The sequence below is a fragment of the Salvelinus fontinalis genome, chromosome 23, assembly GCF_029448725.1.
Source record: "Salvelinus fontinalis isolate EN_2023a chromosome 23, ASM2944872v1, whole genome shotgun sequence".
NCBI lineage: Eukaryota > Metazoa > Chordata > Actinopteri > Salmoniformes > Salmonidae > Salvelinus > Salvelinus fontinalis.
Window position 1 is genome coordinate 42,253,980 of NC_074687.1, and position 16,579 is coordinate 42,270,558.

General features: G+C 40.2%; 2 protein-coding genes across 3 annotated transcripts in view; one reads left to right on the forward strand and one right to left on the reverse strand.

The window, feature by feature from the left end:
* The first annotated feature begins 885 nt into the window (after positions 1-885).
* LOC129821355 (protein lifeguard 3-like) lies at positions 886-13,361 on the forward strand. Of its 2 annotated transcripts, none has more exons than XM_055878954.1 (12): positions 886-1,519; positions 3,422-3,653; positions 3,790-3,860; positions 3,967-4,031; positions 4,157-4,210; positions 4,342-4,392; positions 4,493-4,532; positions 6,117-6,154; positions 6,277-6,364; positions 12,016-12,111; positions 12,265-12,318; positions 12,435-13,361. In XM_055878954.1, the coding sequence occupies exons 2-12, from the start codon at positions 3,443-3,445 to the stop codon at positions 12,582-12,584; spliced, it is 918 nt and encodes a 305-aa protein (XP_055734929.1). In that variant the 5' UTR covers positions 886-1,519; positions 3,422-3,442; the 3' UTR covers positions 12,585-13,361. The 2 variants fall into 2 exon arrangements, with proteins under 2 accessions (XP_055734929.1, XP_055734928.1); XM_055878953.1 differs by lacking the exon at positions 886-1,519 and adding an exon at positions 1,576-2,172.
* Positions 13,362-13,931: 570 nt separating this feature from the next.
* Positions 13,932-16,579, reverse strand: part of dars1 (aspartyl-tRNA synthetase 1) — a 39,685-nt gene continuing 37,037 nt past the window's right edge. Inside the window, exons 15-18 of the mRNA XM_055878952.1 lie at positions 16,407-16,487; positions 15,164-15,275; positions 14,897-14,968; positions 13,932-14,608 (exon numbers count right to left, since the gene is read on the reverse strand). Of these exons, the coding sequence (XP_055734927.1) occupies positions 14,517-14,608; positions 14,897-14,968; positions 15,164-15,275; positions 16,407-16,487 (357 nt within the window). The 3' untranslated portion in view covers positions 13,932-14,516. The remainder of the gene's footprint in view (positions 14,609-14,896; positions 14,969-15,163; positions 15,276-16,406; positions 16,488-16,579) is intronic.

Below are 16,579 nucleotides of genomic sequence, written 5' to 3' on the forward strand. Positions count from 1 at the left end.
TTGCACAATCAGTGCTTGATGGTGAGGTGAGTACCAGCACTTCAAATGTTCTACTGCTACCTATTACCATACCCAGTTCAAAGGCACTTAAATCTTTTGTCTTGCCCATTCACCCTCTGAATGGCACACAATCCATGTCTCAATTGTCTCAAGGCTTAAAAATATATATTTTTACCTGTCTCCTCCCCTTCATCTACACTGATTGAAGTGACATCAATATGGGATCATAGCTTTCACCTGGATTCACCTGGACAGTCTATCTATGTCATGGAAAGAGCGGGTGTTTTGTAAACTCAGTGTATTTCAGTCCAAGTCAAGCACTGTGCATAATACATAGGATAGGCTGTACAGTGCATATAAGTATGCCCCCAATGCAATTCTGAATTAAAATACATCCACAAATCAAATCAAAATCAAATAAAAGTTTATTGGTCACGTACACAGTTTAGCAGGTATTATAGCGGTGCAGCGAAATGCTTATGTCATTAGCTTCTAACAATGCAAGTGAATGTCAAACAAACATTTTAAGAAAATCTAATAAAAAAGAATAGGGATACAATATTTAAATACAGTTTGAAACATTTTTGGGGGGGTCAAATTAACTAATAAATATATTTTGTTGAATGTATGTAACACCATTCAAACCGTGTTCAGCATTATCTAGTCACATTGTGGGATGTTTTCACTATTTGTATCCGTTTGAGGTGGTTTCAATTTGGGACTTTTATTTTGAAGGCGAATCGCCGATTCCACTATTGTTGCTCACGCTAATGTTTTTCACGACACACGTGTAGCCTACGTTTCTCCTCGTCTTCCAGTGTGTTGTGGGAGAGACTATTGCCGCGTTCAAAAAAACGGGGAGCTCGGAATTGAGAAATCTCTGACTTCCAAATTCAGTGCGTTCACGACAACTAGGATCTTGGGGGGGGAAAACGAGTTCCGACTAGAAAAAATCGTTTGACCGGTCATCAAACTCTGAATTCAAGTTCGGAACTGGCGCCTCTTACTAGAGCTGCGACTTTCCGACCTGAAAATCACTAACGTCATGATTTGACCCCGTTTTCCCAGTTTCTTTGAAAGCACAATTAGGACACCGCTGACGCTTAAACCGACTAGCAAAAACCTTAAACGGACCCTTATCTAAACCAAACCCTTAAACATAACCCTAACCTATACATTCTGAAATGAAATATAGGGTTGGGCGTCAGGCGTGTCCTTATAGGCGTTTTCATGTATTGTCCATGTCATTGCGAACCATATAGCCAAGTCTGAATGTAGTTTCTAGTCAGTTATATTAATTGAATATTGATAACACATACAGTTTACACCCGACAGGTCAAGAGCCTACAAACAAGTAAAGAAACTGACAACTAAACCCAAAGGTCTCTAGTCTAGACATCCGCGTTCCCACAATTTTCAAATGCTTCGGGTCTGTTTTTCGAGACTCGTGGTGTTGGGTGATTATGGGCCCAGTCACTTTTCGGTCACTATCGCCTAATTGTTATTTTCCACTTCTGCAGTAAGTATCTGAAACGATTTGGATGCAATACATATTGTGATGTTTACAAGACTACCAGTTAATAGAACATAGTGGAACTTTGGCCAAAATTGTGTACATTGTTTTCCTTTCAAATATATAAACATGAGAGTAGGAACTCGCGACAGGAATTGGGCCTGTGTCGCACTTTGTTTCCAAACAGCGATACTTAGTGACGCCTAAGTTACTAGTATGACATGTAACTAATATTGTATCGAACTATGAAACATTGTTGACACATTGTTACAGTGTAACTTCAGCGGAAATGTTGCTATTTGGTAGTGCCTATTGGAATGTATCTAGTAATCCTGCGTTATTCGGATAGGTATTAAAATAATTTATCCAGCAAATGGTCTCAAAATGTCTTAATAAAGGTGAATAAATAGTGGTTTTAATGACAGGCCTTAAAACTTAAATAATTGTTCATTTGGAACAAAACAAAAATAACCACACTTTTTTTCTTACAAATTTAGAATGCATCAGCAGGGGGCATGTTGGGTAAAGATCTCATTACAACTCCGTGAAATGTAGGCGACACAGGAACAGTGTCCTAGACTTGACCAAGCTAAATGATCAAACCATTTAACCGTTAGGTGTTTTACATCGCAGATCGATATCTCATCAGAATCCACTTGGTGAGTATACATGCGTCTTTATGTTTTTGCTAAGTTTTAGTCGAAACTACGTTATGAAATTTAATTTAGACTTTGTTATAACAATCTGGATGGCTATTTTGGACTCACATTTTGTACGATTATTATGGTGTTATACGCATTTATACAGTTGATGCTAGAAGGCTTGTCATGCCAGACAGTGTGGTCTGCTGGGTATTTGTGGTAAATGTGATGTCATCATTAACATCAAACTTGTCATCTGAATCATGCAGGAGTCCCTATCTGAAGTTACTGAGGCTGTATATGTTAAATCTTAAATACCCTGCTAGTCATAGTGTATTTCCAAAACGCAATATCCCCCAAAAATGTAACATTTGTGTTTTTTCATCAGAAATTATTGCTTATGGGTACCTTCATGTGTATGTAAAATATTACTGTTCTCAGATTTTTCATTCATAGATTTTAGATGTGTATGAACGTGTTTTTTTTTGCACAATATAGGCCTATCCATAGTTTAGCTGGAATGGAATGTTCTTATCCTGTACATTTGACTGTGATGTGTGGTTGTCTTACCTAGCTATCTTAAGATGAATGCACTTACTGTAAGTCGCTCTGGGAGAGCATCTGCTAAATGACTAAAATGTAAATGTTTTACGTACAGATATGACTGTATACAATATTGAAAACATTTTTATTTTTTGTATTGATGTCACAAATGTATCATCTGTACAGTTCTTTATAAAAAAAAAGTCGTTATTTGTTTCATTGGACTGTGCAAAATCTAGTAGGAGGCTACTACCTATTTCTCTGAGTGAGGCGGACATATAGCATTTAGCAAAAAAACTGGATTATTGGTCTCTGAGAAATGAACCCATCAAGTGATAGATTCTTAACAAATACAGCACATAGGCTATATGTCATTGAACATCATGTCATGATTAGATAGTGAGAAAACACACCTCTTTCATAGTTTATTTAAACAAGAAAAGCTAATTTACCAACATTTCTGAAAATGGATATATAGCGTTGTGGGAAGAAAATATGTGATGTCATTGGCATGGTCTAATGGTGCTTTCAAGACAACTGGGAACTCTGAAAAAAACGAGGTCAAATCTTTCTGAGTTGGATCACCCGTCAAAACGATTTTTCCCAGTCTGAGCTCTTTTTTCCCCCGCCAGTTGTCTTGAACGCACTGAAGTCGGAGATAGTTCGGAGTTGTTTTGAACGCGGCATAATGTTTCCCTCTTACCCCCTCTTACCCCCTCTTAAGGTGCCCATATCGCATGTCATAATGTCAAAGTCGGATTTCCCTCCAGCCTATGACGATGCACTACATGGGCCCAGGCCCCGGCATGGGAACTACCCACAGCCCCCACCAGCATATGGACCATACCCTGCTCAGTCCTCAGCACAATACCCAGGACAAGCAGGGTACCCTCTGGGCTACCCTCCATCTGGGATGCCTTATTCCATTCCTCTAGGAATGCCCACCTCCAACACAGGTTCTGGAGCTATTTACTGTACAGTATAATATATGACATATTATGTAACAGAATATAAAAAATATATACTGTTAATATCTGAAGTTTGTCAAAATAGTTTTACTTGGTCATTATTGACTTCATGTCTTTAATGCAGTGGAAGACGATGAATTTGCATATTCTACAGCATGGGAAAGCATTTCTACTCGACATGCATTCATCCGAAAAGTATGAGATCTTATACCTTTTACACATCGACTTCCTAATCACTCAGTCTACTTATACTGGCTGTGATCATGACAGAATTCACCCCCCTTTTTTTGTGTTGGAACAGGTGTACTTAATATTGGCTGCTCAGCTCATCGTCACTGTATCAATCGTGGCCGTGTTTACATTTGTGTAAGTGTCAACAGTGTGACATTGTATTATCTCTGTCATACCATGTAATATCAATGTGAGCTCTTTTCTGTTTTAGTTTTCTGTTTGTGTAATGCTAACGTTTCAGCATTTTATCTGTATTACAGTGAGGAAGTCCGTGCGTTTGTCATTAGGAACCCAGCCGTGTATTGGGCATCTTTGTAAGTACTTCATATTCCATTAAGGTTCCTAACTATATGTATTACTCATTCATTATTTTTGAATTATATATTATAATAAAACATGAGCAATATTTTTGACCTATCATAATAATGGCATCTTTTTCTTCCAGCGCTGTTTATTTTGTCACTTACTGCCTTCTTGTCTGCTGCAAAGGGCCAGGGTAAGATTATCCATGCCCTCTTTATACTCTGCATACAACAGTACACCGTTAAACATCAGATAATGATATTTATCTTTTGATCTTAATGATCTTTGTTTAGGAGACGCTTTCCTTGGAACTTTGTGCTGCTGGCCATTCTTGTAAGTAATGCTTGCAAAAAATAATCTCTATATCATGTCTTAACACATAATGGAACTAAACCTCAGCAAAAAAAGAAACGGCCCATTTTCAGGACCCTGTCTTTCACAGATAATACGTAAAAATCCAAATAACTTCACAGATCTTCATTGTAAAAGGTTTAAACACTGTTTCCTATGCTTGTTCAATGAACCGTAAACAATTAATGAACATGCATTTGTGGAACGGTCGTTAAAACACTAACAGCTTACAGACGGTAGGCAATTAAGGTTACAGTTGGGAAAACTTAGGATACTAAAGAGGCCTTTCTACTGACTCTGGAAAAACACCAAAAGAAATATGCCCAGGATCTCTGCTCATCTGCGTGAACGTGTCTTAGGCATGAGGACTGCGGATGTGGCCAGGGCAATAAATTGCAATGTCCGTACTGTGACGCCTAAGACTTCGCTACAGGGAGACAGGACGGACAGCTGATCGTCCTCGCAGTGGCAGAACACAGCAACACCTACACAGGATCGGTACATTCGAACATCACACCTGCAGGACAGGTACAGCATGGCAACAACAACTTCCCGAGTTACACCGGGAACGCACAATCCCTCCATCTGTGCTCAGACTATCTGCAAAAGGCTAAGAGAGGCTGGACTGAGGGCTTGTAAGCCTGTTGTAAGACAGGTCCTCACCAGACATCACCGGCAACAACGTCGCCTATGGGCACAAACCCACCGTTGCTGTACCAGACAGGACTGGCAAAAAGTGCTCTTCACTGACGAGTCGCGGTTTTGTCTCACCAGGGTTGATGATTTGATTCGTGTTTATCGTCAAAGGAATGAGCGTTACACCGAGGCCTGTTCTCTGGAGCGGGATAGATTTGGAGGTGGAGGCTCCGTCATGGTCTGGGGCGGTGTGTCACAGCATCATCGGACTGAGCTTGTTGTCATTGCAGGCAATCTCAACGCTGTGCGTTACAGGGAAGACATCCTCCTCCCTCATGTGGTACCCTTCCTGGAGGCTCATCCTGACATGACCCTCCAGCATGACAATGCCACCACGCAGGAAATCAGCCATACTGCTTGTTCTGTGCAAGACAGGAATGTCAGTGTACTGCCATGGCCAGCGAAGAGCCCGGATCTCAATCCCATTGAGCACTTCTGGGACCTGTTGGATCGGAGGGTGAGGGCTAGGGCCATTCCCCCCAGAAATGTCAAGGAACTTGCAGGTGCCTTGGTGGAAGAGTGGGGTAACATCTCACAGCAAGAACTGGCAAATCTGGTGCAGTCCATGAGGAGGAGATGCACTGCAGTACTTCATGCAGCTGGTGGGCACACCAGATACTGACTGTTACTTTTGATTTTGACCCCCCTTTGTTCAGGGACACATTATTCCATTTCTGTTAGTCAGATGTCTGTGGAACTTGTTCAGTTTATGTCTCAGTTATTGAATCTTTTGTTCATACAAATATTTGCACATGTTCAGTTTGCTGAAAATAAACGCAGTTGACAGTGAGAGGACGTTTCTTTTTTTGCTGACTTTACATTACTGTATAGATATGTTATGATTTTATTGTTTTATATGTCATATTTTAGACACTGGCCATGTCCTACATGACAGGAACAATATCAAGGTTTGTTATAGAATTTTCATATATTTTTTTATTTTCTTTTACATAATACTACTAGAAATACTAATGTAAGGTGAAGTAGTAATGTTTGTTTTGTGACTCAATATACTTTGCATTTCTTGCAGCTACTATGACACAAAAGCAGTGTTTCTGACCATTGGAATAACAGCAATAGTGTGCATAATTGTCACCATCTTCTGCTTTCAAACTAAGGTACGTATATAAAAAACTGCCTCTTTAGAACCTACAGCCTGTAGCTTGTGAGAGTGTCTTTGTTGTCAGTGTCAAATGACTCTTTTGTCTAGGATTACAATGGGCGACTGTCTTTTAAATATTCATGACATTTTGGGTAAGATCTTGTGCAATTCCTCCTTATGTAATCGATTGTCTAAATAAATAGCATACATTGATTCCCTGGGTTTATTGTGCACATTCCATGGTTGTTAATTTTTGTAGACCTTTCATATGAAGTTATTGGGGCGGCAGGTAGCCTAGTGGTTAGAGCGTTGGGCCGGTAACCGAAAGGTTGCTGGATCGAATCCCAGAGCTGACAAGGTAAAAATCTGGCAGTTAACCCACTGTTCCCTGGTAGGCCGTCATTCATGTGCCGTCCTATGAAACATTCCAACTATTGGGTCATTTGTGTACCTTAATGATTGTCGTTTGACCAATGTTGTGAAGAACATGTACAGTTGAAGTCAGAAGTTTACATACACTTAGGTTGGAGTCATTAAAACTTGTTTTTCAACCACTCCACAAATTTCTTGTTAACAAACTATAGTTTTGGCAAGTCGGTTAGGACATCTTCTTTGTGCATGACACAAGTAATTTTTCCAACGATTGTTTACAGACAGATTATTTAATTTATAATTCACTGGATCACAATTCCAGTGGGTGATAGAGGAATTTTATTCTTTCGTTTTAGGATTTTCATCATAATCTTCATGAAATAAACAGCCTTTAATTAAACATTGAAAACAGTCTCATCTACCATTGGCTCCTCATAATTAAAATACACAGAGTCTTCCCCTAGGCCTGGAAGTCTGCATTCTTCATCAAAAAATAGTCTAAACATAAAAACAATAAACAACCTAAAAAACCTAAACATTAAAAATTGTCTCATCCAGCTTAGGCTCCTCGTATGTGAGGGAGCCGGGTCCATCTACTAGGTCTGGGGACATGTATTCATCTTTCCACTGGTCAGAGCTCGGAATCGGTCCATATCTCATCATCTGTAGTGTCATTGATTTCTCCATAGTCCTGGAAATGAGACCTTTCACACCCAGAATCAAACAAAAACACTCATACAGGTGAAAGTGGCCCACAACACAGTGATTATGACAATTTTCCATTTCCCAAACATACTGTCAAATCAATTTGTAAGAGAATTATCCACCTGATAGTTCTCTGCCAGAGCCTTGGTCGCTGATCCGTCTGGAGCTGTGTTATTTCAAAAATAAACGTACAGCAATGAATCCCAATCATTCGACATACCCCACCCTTTTCTGCCAATTTACATATTGAGAGTCAGTCTATTTTACCAGGCCACCAGGGAGGTGGCGGATAATTGGTCAGAGAACCCTTCACTGCATCCCCAGTCTCATTCACGAATCTCTGTTGCTTATCATAGATGTCATTATTCCAATCCACATTTGTATTTATTGTATTTATTTGTATTATAATGTAGTTGTTAAGTCTTCACCTATTTGATCCATAGCTTTGTATTAATCTGTAACTTCCCTGAGGATGCCAATAGCATCCATCTAGACTCCCATCCTGGTCAAAACTCCTCCTGTACCTACTTTAGCCTCCTATTACTGGCCTCTGATGACTAACTCGAACTGGTTGGACCAATAACCCCTGGTCGCAATTTCCTAACCACCCTTCTGGTAGTTTCTGTCGTATGCGTCCTTTGCTGGTACGAGCCCACCCTACATCAGTTATAGGTGCTGTGAGGTTAAGAATTGTCTCCTGTCCTTCCAAACCTAAGTCTGTCACATTAACGATTACCTTTCAGCCATTCAAATCATCTAAGTTCTCGGTGCCATCCTTGTATCTTTAACACTGGCACTCATCAGAAGTTAAAGTGAACCGAGGTGGGTTGGCCGAGTACTTCAATCTGGCCATCCCAATCCCTGTACCGTTATTTGCTTTCCTAGGGAATTGTTTAATGTTTACCTTAAATCCTACATCTTGATCTTCTTATTTTGTTAGTAACTCGTTGGTGAATTATATAGTTTATCTTTTCCTTCTTATCAATGACAATGGCGTCATATAATTAGTACCTACAGGTGGTGGATTTGGATAATCAGAAAGGTTTCAAAGACTAGGATGCAGCTCAGAGCCCCTACTCTTCCCAAAAACAGCCAACCCCCTCCTGCCCTTAGTTGGTCTGCTAGGTACCACCCCATACTCACACTTCTAGGAGCGCACACAGTGAGGAACTGTCGGGGTAGGAAATCTTCGTTTAAGGAGGTAACCCCCGGACCCTGTTGGTTCTCGGTTCTTCTCCTAACTCTGTGTGATCAGCAGTGCTTATATGGGTACATACCTTCTTGCAGTGGGTAACGTGGACCCAAGTGACTCTCTCAGCTATTCTAATGGCAAAGCGGTGGTTTAACAGAACCTGGTATGTGCCTTCCCAACGGGGCTGCTTCCCGTATATTCTCCTCAGGGACTGGACCCCCCCCCCCCCCCCCCCCCCAGTCTCCTGGTTGGATTGAGTGAATCACCTTCTCCTGTCATTCCCCTGTTGGACACAAAATCTTGGGCATACGGGTTTGGTTACCAGAAAGTCTTCTCATGGGTTCTGCTAGTGTATCTTCAACTTCTATGTCTACGTGTTCTGGTCCCTAACTCTGGCATTTTATTTGTTCTACCTGATTAGCTAAAATGTCATCCATTATTTAAAGACATATATCCTAGTAAACCACTCTAGGGATAATATCTTGACCTAATATTGTAGCTTATTTATTACAATTTTATTTTGTATTTTTTTAATAAGTAGTTCATTATCACATAGGCCACTAGGCCACGACATCTTTCCTATCCTGCCTAGGCCACTGGGCCATCAATAGGCCACTAGGCCCTCATCCCTCCGTTGATACCTGGCTCCGCCCATGTATCAATCTTGATCACATCTAAACATTGACTTAGGTAAAAATAGAGAGGTTCCCTTTGTGCCAATCTAGTAACTTCCTTAACTGTGGCTCGAAGCTGACTTTCCTGCAGTAATTCTTTGTCTATACTAACTTCCTCCTTCAAGTGAGAATCTGTGTGTGTGGGTGTGGCTTTCTGACAGCCCTTTTTGCTTCCTCTTCTGTCTGTCAATTATATGGGCTGTTGCCAAATCTTGACTAAGTGTCTTACTGTCTGAACTCATAGATTTTGGAAAGATTACCTGTCTATGGTGGCCATCTCTAAAGTAATTACATTGATTAAGGTTATCTCTGTGTTCTCAATAATTCGGAATCAACACAACTGTAATTTATCCCTGTCCTGTTGGCCTGGATTATGTTCTAAATACTTAACATAAATCTACCATTAATCCAAGGCTGTGCCATTTCTTTCTTCTCATTGGTTCAAATTACACTATGTAAAAGAACTATAAACTTATTCATAATTATCAATTACTCAATTTACCTTAAAATCAGTATCACAAATTACCTCTAATTCTCCATCCAAATGGCCCTGCCATGAGGCTGATCAGACCACAAGGGAAAGCCATGATAGAGATCAAGTCATACCACCCTTTTACATTCATTTTCCATACTATATTAGACAAATTGAAGAAAAACCATCAAACAATTTCTTACATGTTGTATCCCAGGTTCCCAGTACATTCCCTTATCAAAAGAATTCACGTGTTTTAAAACTCAGAAAATAAAACTTCTCATATTTCACATGTGTGTACCCCTTTTAGATATCGTTTCTCTAGGAAAATGGAAACATCCTCAAACCCAAAGGCTAAAAACAAACATATCCAGGCCTTTGCAATTTTGGTAGAAACATGCCTCTGTCTCACTCGCTCCCTTCAAGATAACAGCCCCGGAAAACATTTCCAAAGAAAAACAATGAAGCATTCCTTTTCCCAGAAAAACCACTTTGTCAGACTACCCGGACTCAGAAATCCAACCTTTGACTACAAACAAAACCTAATAATCATTCCTTTTAAATTATTCTCCTCACTGGTCATATGTGAAACCCATTCAATCCGTTTGCAGACAGTCTCCCAAAATTCTTAATAGGAATATCCTTCCATTAGATACCCACAACTGTGATTAACGTGCACTGTCCCTTTAAAATAATATTAACTAACCTGCAATACCCTTTACTGACCGGACATGGTTCCACGTAATAGAAACAGATTATAATGTTTAGAATACGTTAACTTCCTCTTCAAATACACTGGTGTTACCTAAACAATCAAACCAAAAAGTTCTCTCTCTTCCTTTCTTCTCTTGACTTTTTTTTACTCGTCACAATGTTTACAGGGAGCCTTACACTCCCGGGCAACATGTCCTGTCTCATCGCAATTTAAACCTTTTCTATCCTTCTTGGTTAGACACTCTTGGTTATTATGTCCTGTTTTGTTACAATATTTACACGGTGCCTCACAATCCCTGGCAAAGTGCCCGCTCTGGCTACAATTATAACATTTCTCATTATTTCTATCTGTCCCCTTTCCTCCCTTGCTGGAAGGTTTCTGTTTACAATCGCGGTGATTATGGCCCTTTTTATCACAATGTCAACAAGGTTCATTACATTCTCTAGCGAAATGTACGTCTTTATTACAATTGAAACATTTTCTCTCTCCCTTTCTCCCTCCCTCTGACTTTCCCTTTCTGTCTGCCCTAGTCCTGTTCTCACTGTCTCTATCTCTAGTGGCTCTGTGTTCTAGCACTTCCATTAGGAACTCATCTTTCCTGGGCTTATGTCTATTCTTCTCTCCTACATCAGAGGTTTTTTCTGAATAGTCCTGATTGGTTCTGATTGGGTAAATGTGTCTGATATTTCCCCCTCCACGCTTGGTCTACTAAAGAAGGATCTAGTTTTTGACTCCCACCCCCGCCCAATTGGCTATCTTTTTCGGCTGCTGACCATCATTATGTTTGGAGGAAAAAGGGGGAGGCTTGCAAGCCGAAGAACAACATCCCAACCGTGAAGCACGGGGGTGGCAGCATCATGTTGTGGGGGTGCTTTTCTGCAGGAGGGCCTGGTGCACTTCACAAAATAGATGGCATCATGAGGGAGGAAAATCATGTGGATATATTGAAGCAACATCTCAAGACATCAGTCAGGAAGTTAAAGCTTGGTCGCAAATGGGTCTTCCAAATGGACAATGACCCCAAGCATACTTCCAAAGTTGTGGCAAAATAGCGTAAGGACAACAAAGTCAAGGTATTGGAGTGGCCATTACAAAGCCCTGACCTCAATCCTATAGAAAAATTGTGGGCAGAACTGAAAAAGTGTGTGCGAGCAAGGAGGCCTCCAAACCTGACTCAGTTACACTAGCTCTGTCAGGAGGAATGGACCAAAATTCACCCAACTTATTATGGGAAGCTTGTGGAAGGCTACCTGAAACATTTGGCCCAAGTTAAACAATTTAAAGGCAATGCTACCAAATACTAATTGAGTGTATGTAAACTTCTGATCCACTGGGAATGTGACAAAAGAAATAAAAGCTGAAATAAATCACTCTACTATTATTCTGACATTTGACATTCATAAAATGAAGTGGTGATCCTACCTGACCTAAGACAGGGAATATTTACTAGTATTAAATGTCAGGAATTGTGATGAATGTATTTGGCTAAGGTGTATGTAAACTTCCGACTTCAACTGTATGTCTATGCTTATGACAGGTGGATTTTACATCGTGTGGGGGACTTTTCAGTATTCTTGCCATCGTAGTCTTGGTTACTGGGATCATCACAGCCATCGTACTATCCTTTAAATATGTAAGTGCCTCAGTTTGGTCAAAAGTTGAACTGCATTAATAGTAATATGCATGCATCTTTCACGTTTGAATGCACTTTGATTGTCTCTATTTGCACGAATCTGAGATGAAGGCCTATACATACAAAATGTCCTGTGTTTTCTTTCACTCACAGGTCCCATGGCTTCATATGCTCTATGCTGCAATTGGAGCTGTCGTTTACACCCTGGTGAGTTTGTTTTTTCTTGAAAAGCCTCAGTATATCAAAGGGAATAGAATGGTGACTTTCTTAATTTCTCTTGAACCAAACCTGTATGTATGAAATTAACCATTTTTATTTTGTAGTTTTTAGCATACAACACCCAGCTTCTCATCGGAAACCGCAAGCTTTCCATCAGCCCAGAGGAGTATGTTTTTGGAGCACTTTCACTTTATGTTGATATTGTCCAGATCTTCATTTTCCTCCTGCAACTAGTTGGGGCTTCCACAGATTAAAGGCAGGAGGATGACATACGACCTAGTGTGGATAGATCCTACTTATATTGTATTTTTTCACCTCAAACTGTTGCTGCTCATACAGGACTGTAAATTATACTTATTTTTTTGGTCTTTTAATTCCATTAACATAACCCTATGAGAGTGCTGCAAACTTTCAATTAAGATTGTTATATATTTATAGTATATTTACTTATTATTCCCAGAATGGATGTTGGTTATGTGATGATTTGGTAAGTTATGAATGCAATATGCATACATGATTGTCTGAATCGCATTTGATTTGACCTACATATGTTTAAAATACATTTCTTGTCCTTGTTGCCTTTTTCCTTCAACTGTAAGAATGTAAAACTTAATTGTCAAAATGGCTCAATAAACTGTCTTTGTATGCATCCCTTGGTGGTGTTATAGTTAAACAAGGCCAGAGGGGGTGTGGTATATGTCCAATATACCACGGCTAAGGGCTGTTAGCGTTACGTAGAGTGCCTGGACAGAGCCCTTAGCCGTGGTGTTGGCCATATCATAAACCACCAAGGTGCCTTATTTCTATTATAAACTTGTTACCGATGTAATTAGAGCAGTAAAAATGTTTTAGCATACACGTCTGTCAGCCAATCAGAGCTCGAACCACCCAGTTTATAAAACAAATAACAGTATATTCTAACATCGCTTCCATTTTCCTCAATTGGAAATGTGATAACTGTAGAAAAGTTAACTTTTCTTGGTATACATTTCTGATTATCAGAACAAATAATTAAAGACAATATCACATAAGGTTCTGTTTGTCATGCAGTTTTTGTGTGAGAAAGCAATTATTGCATGGGGACTTTTTCAACCCAACTGGATCAGGATGGCATAGAGATGGGAAGTAATGAAAAAGGCATTTTATCTTATACAGATTATTAGTGTGTGAACTTTTCTAATTATGAGCCTACTGAGAAGGAGTCCTTCCATTGAGTTGATTTCATACACTATTCTTTTCAGGTGCCAGTTCAATATGGCCCTTTTCCTTACAAAAAGCACTTAATGTCCACCAATTTCAAAATGTAACAAACCCTGAAATGTTTCAAACATGACAGCATTCCTCCTGAAAGGTAATCAAAAGACTTCTACATGAATGTTTCTCAAGTGACAGGATTTATAGTGATGAACAAAGCAAGCTCCTTAGCACATTACCCATAGCAAAGAATGTGTAGAATATGATGGGGATTGTTTTCAATGACTTGGTTAGTGGCTCCTTGAGCGATCGAGATATCAGAGGGACTCCAGTAACCCAATACAGATGTATGCACCCCGAAACTAAGGATGGTCTTTGAAATAAGAGAGCAGAGATGGAAAGCGAAACAAGCTTTTGGAAGTACTTTTATTTATTTTTTCCTCCAATTACTTTAAAAACTGCAATAATTAAAAATTATGTCACCAGACCAAGACTATTTATTAGTCATACCTCTGTACTCTGACAAAGACTGGTATCAAAGTTGATAAACCCTATAGAAAAGTGTTATAAAACACAGATTTATTAAAACACAGATTTATTATCCCTATTGGTGAGCCTAGGGAAGCCTGGAAACTGTTTGTACTTTTGCCTACTCCATTGTCAAGCCAAACATGGCATAAGCAGTTGGCAAGATAGCAGAAACAGACAGGCACTCAAGCTAATTCTAAGTTATTACATCTCTAAATCATATTCCACTTCTATAATGTCTTCAAATTATTTATCCCTTATATTATGGTTCTATTTCTTCCCGTGTCATTTTCTATAACTGAATACTGGTAACTGTTGTAGCCTGGCTTGATTATCTATTATTCTCTTGTTAATCACAACACTTCAGTGTTGTGCCACTAATGTCTCCTCTGTCTGGTGTGTTGGAGATTAAAATGTAGTTTCCCCATGTCCTGCATCTGTGTCCAATGGCCATCGATGGCCGCTCAGGGGGTCAGGCGTTTGGGATCACGGGGAAACATGGAGGTCTGGCGGACGTTGTGAAGACCCAGGTAGAGCATGCAGACTCTCTCAAGTCCTGAGGGAAACAATTCACATGTCAGCATTACAGTATACTTACAATGAGTATATTTAGAGTACCTTGACAACATCTTCCATGCCGAGTATACTTACAATGAGTATATTTAGAGTACCTTGACAACGTCTTTCAGGCCGAGTATATTTACAATGAGTATATTTAGAATAGATGTACAATGGATTTCTTATTGAATATATTTACAATGAGTGCATTTAGATTAGATTGACAATGGTCTTTCTTATTGAGAGGGTATGGGCCAAGGTTTAGAGTCAATATTTTATTTCTTACCAATGCCACCACCTCCATGTGGGGGAGCTCCGTATCGGAAGGAGTCAATGTAGGACTTGATCTTCTCCAGGTCTGCAGCAACACAAATCATTGTAATATTTGATACTAGCATCACCACTTTACATATTAGCACCAGCCACCAGTATATTGGTAACACAGTAATAATATGCAGATTCTCTAGCAATCGCTTAAGAGAAGAAAAGAAGCTTGAGTTACTGATTGCCTTGTTATTCAGGGCAGCCATATTGGTCAGAGTTGTTTCATTACCAATGTTGTGGTGCATGGCCCTCTCAGTGAGCAGCTGGGCATCGTGGATCCTCTGGGCTCCAGAGAGGATCTCCTCTCCTCTCATGAACATGTCGTATGAGTTGGAGTATTTCTGGGAGGAAACATCAGTCAAGTCATTTACACCTCCGGTATAACATTGCCAATGTCCTGCCACAATGGTGTCATGACACCTTGCTGTCCCCAGTCCGCCCGGCCTTGCTGCTATTCCAGTTTCAACTGTTTCTGCCTGCGGTTACGAAACCCCTACCTGTCCCAGACCTGCTGTTTTCAACTCTTAATGATCGGCTATGAAAAGCCAACTGAGATTTATTCCTGATTATTATTTGACCATGCTTGTCATTTATGAACATTTTGAAAATCTTGGCTCTCTCTAATTTTCTCCTTCTCTCTTTCTCTCGGAGGACCTGAGCCCTAGGACCATACGTCGGGACTACCGGCCGTGGTGACTCCTTGCTGCCCCCAGTCCGCCTGGCCTTGCTGCTATTCCAGTTTCAACTCTTCTGCCTGCGGTTATGGAACCCCTACCTGTCCCAGACCTGCTGTTTTCAACTCTTAATGATCGGCTATGAAAAGCCAACTGAGATTTATTCCTGATTATTATTTGACCATGCTTGTCATTTATGAACATTTTGAAAATCTTGGCTCTCTCTAATTTTCTCCTTCTCTCTTTCTCTCGGAGGACCTGAGCCCTAGGACCATACGTCGGGACTACCGGCCGTGGTGACTCCTTGCTGTCCCCAGTCCGCCTGGCCTTGCTGCTATTCCAGTTTCAGCTGTTCTGCCTGCGGTTATGGAACCGCAACCTGTCCCAGACCTGTTGTTTTTCAACTCTTAATGATCAGCTATGAAAAGCCAACTGAAAATTATTCATGATTATTATTTGACCATGCTTGTCACTTATGAACATTTTTGAACATCTTGGCATAGTTCTGTTATAATCTCCACCCGGCACAGCCAGAAGAGGACTGGCCACCCCTCATAGCCTGGTTCCTCTCTAGGTTTCTTCCTAGGTTTTGGCCTTTCTAGGGAGTTTTTCCTAGCCACCGTGCTTCTACACCTGCATTCTAGCTGTTTGGGGTTTTAGGCTGGGTTTCTGTACAGCACTTCGAGATATTATCTGATGTACGAAGGGCTATATAAAATAAAATTGATTGATTGATTGATTGATGATCAACCTGGTGAAGTGTGGTGTGTGTATGTCTGTGTTTAGTGACTTGCATACTTTATCGTTAGGGTCAGGCATGGTGTAGAAGGGCCTCACTGCCAGGGGGTACTTGTCCAGCACGTAGAAGTCAGTGTCATACTAACAGAAAGGCAATAAAGAGATGAGTTAGTCTGCTTTGCTGCCTAAAATGCTCAGCACGTACCATCTACAATAATATAAAATCTGTTGAC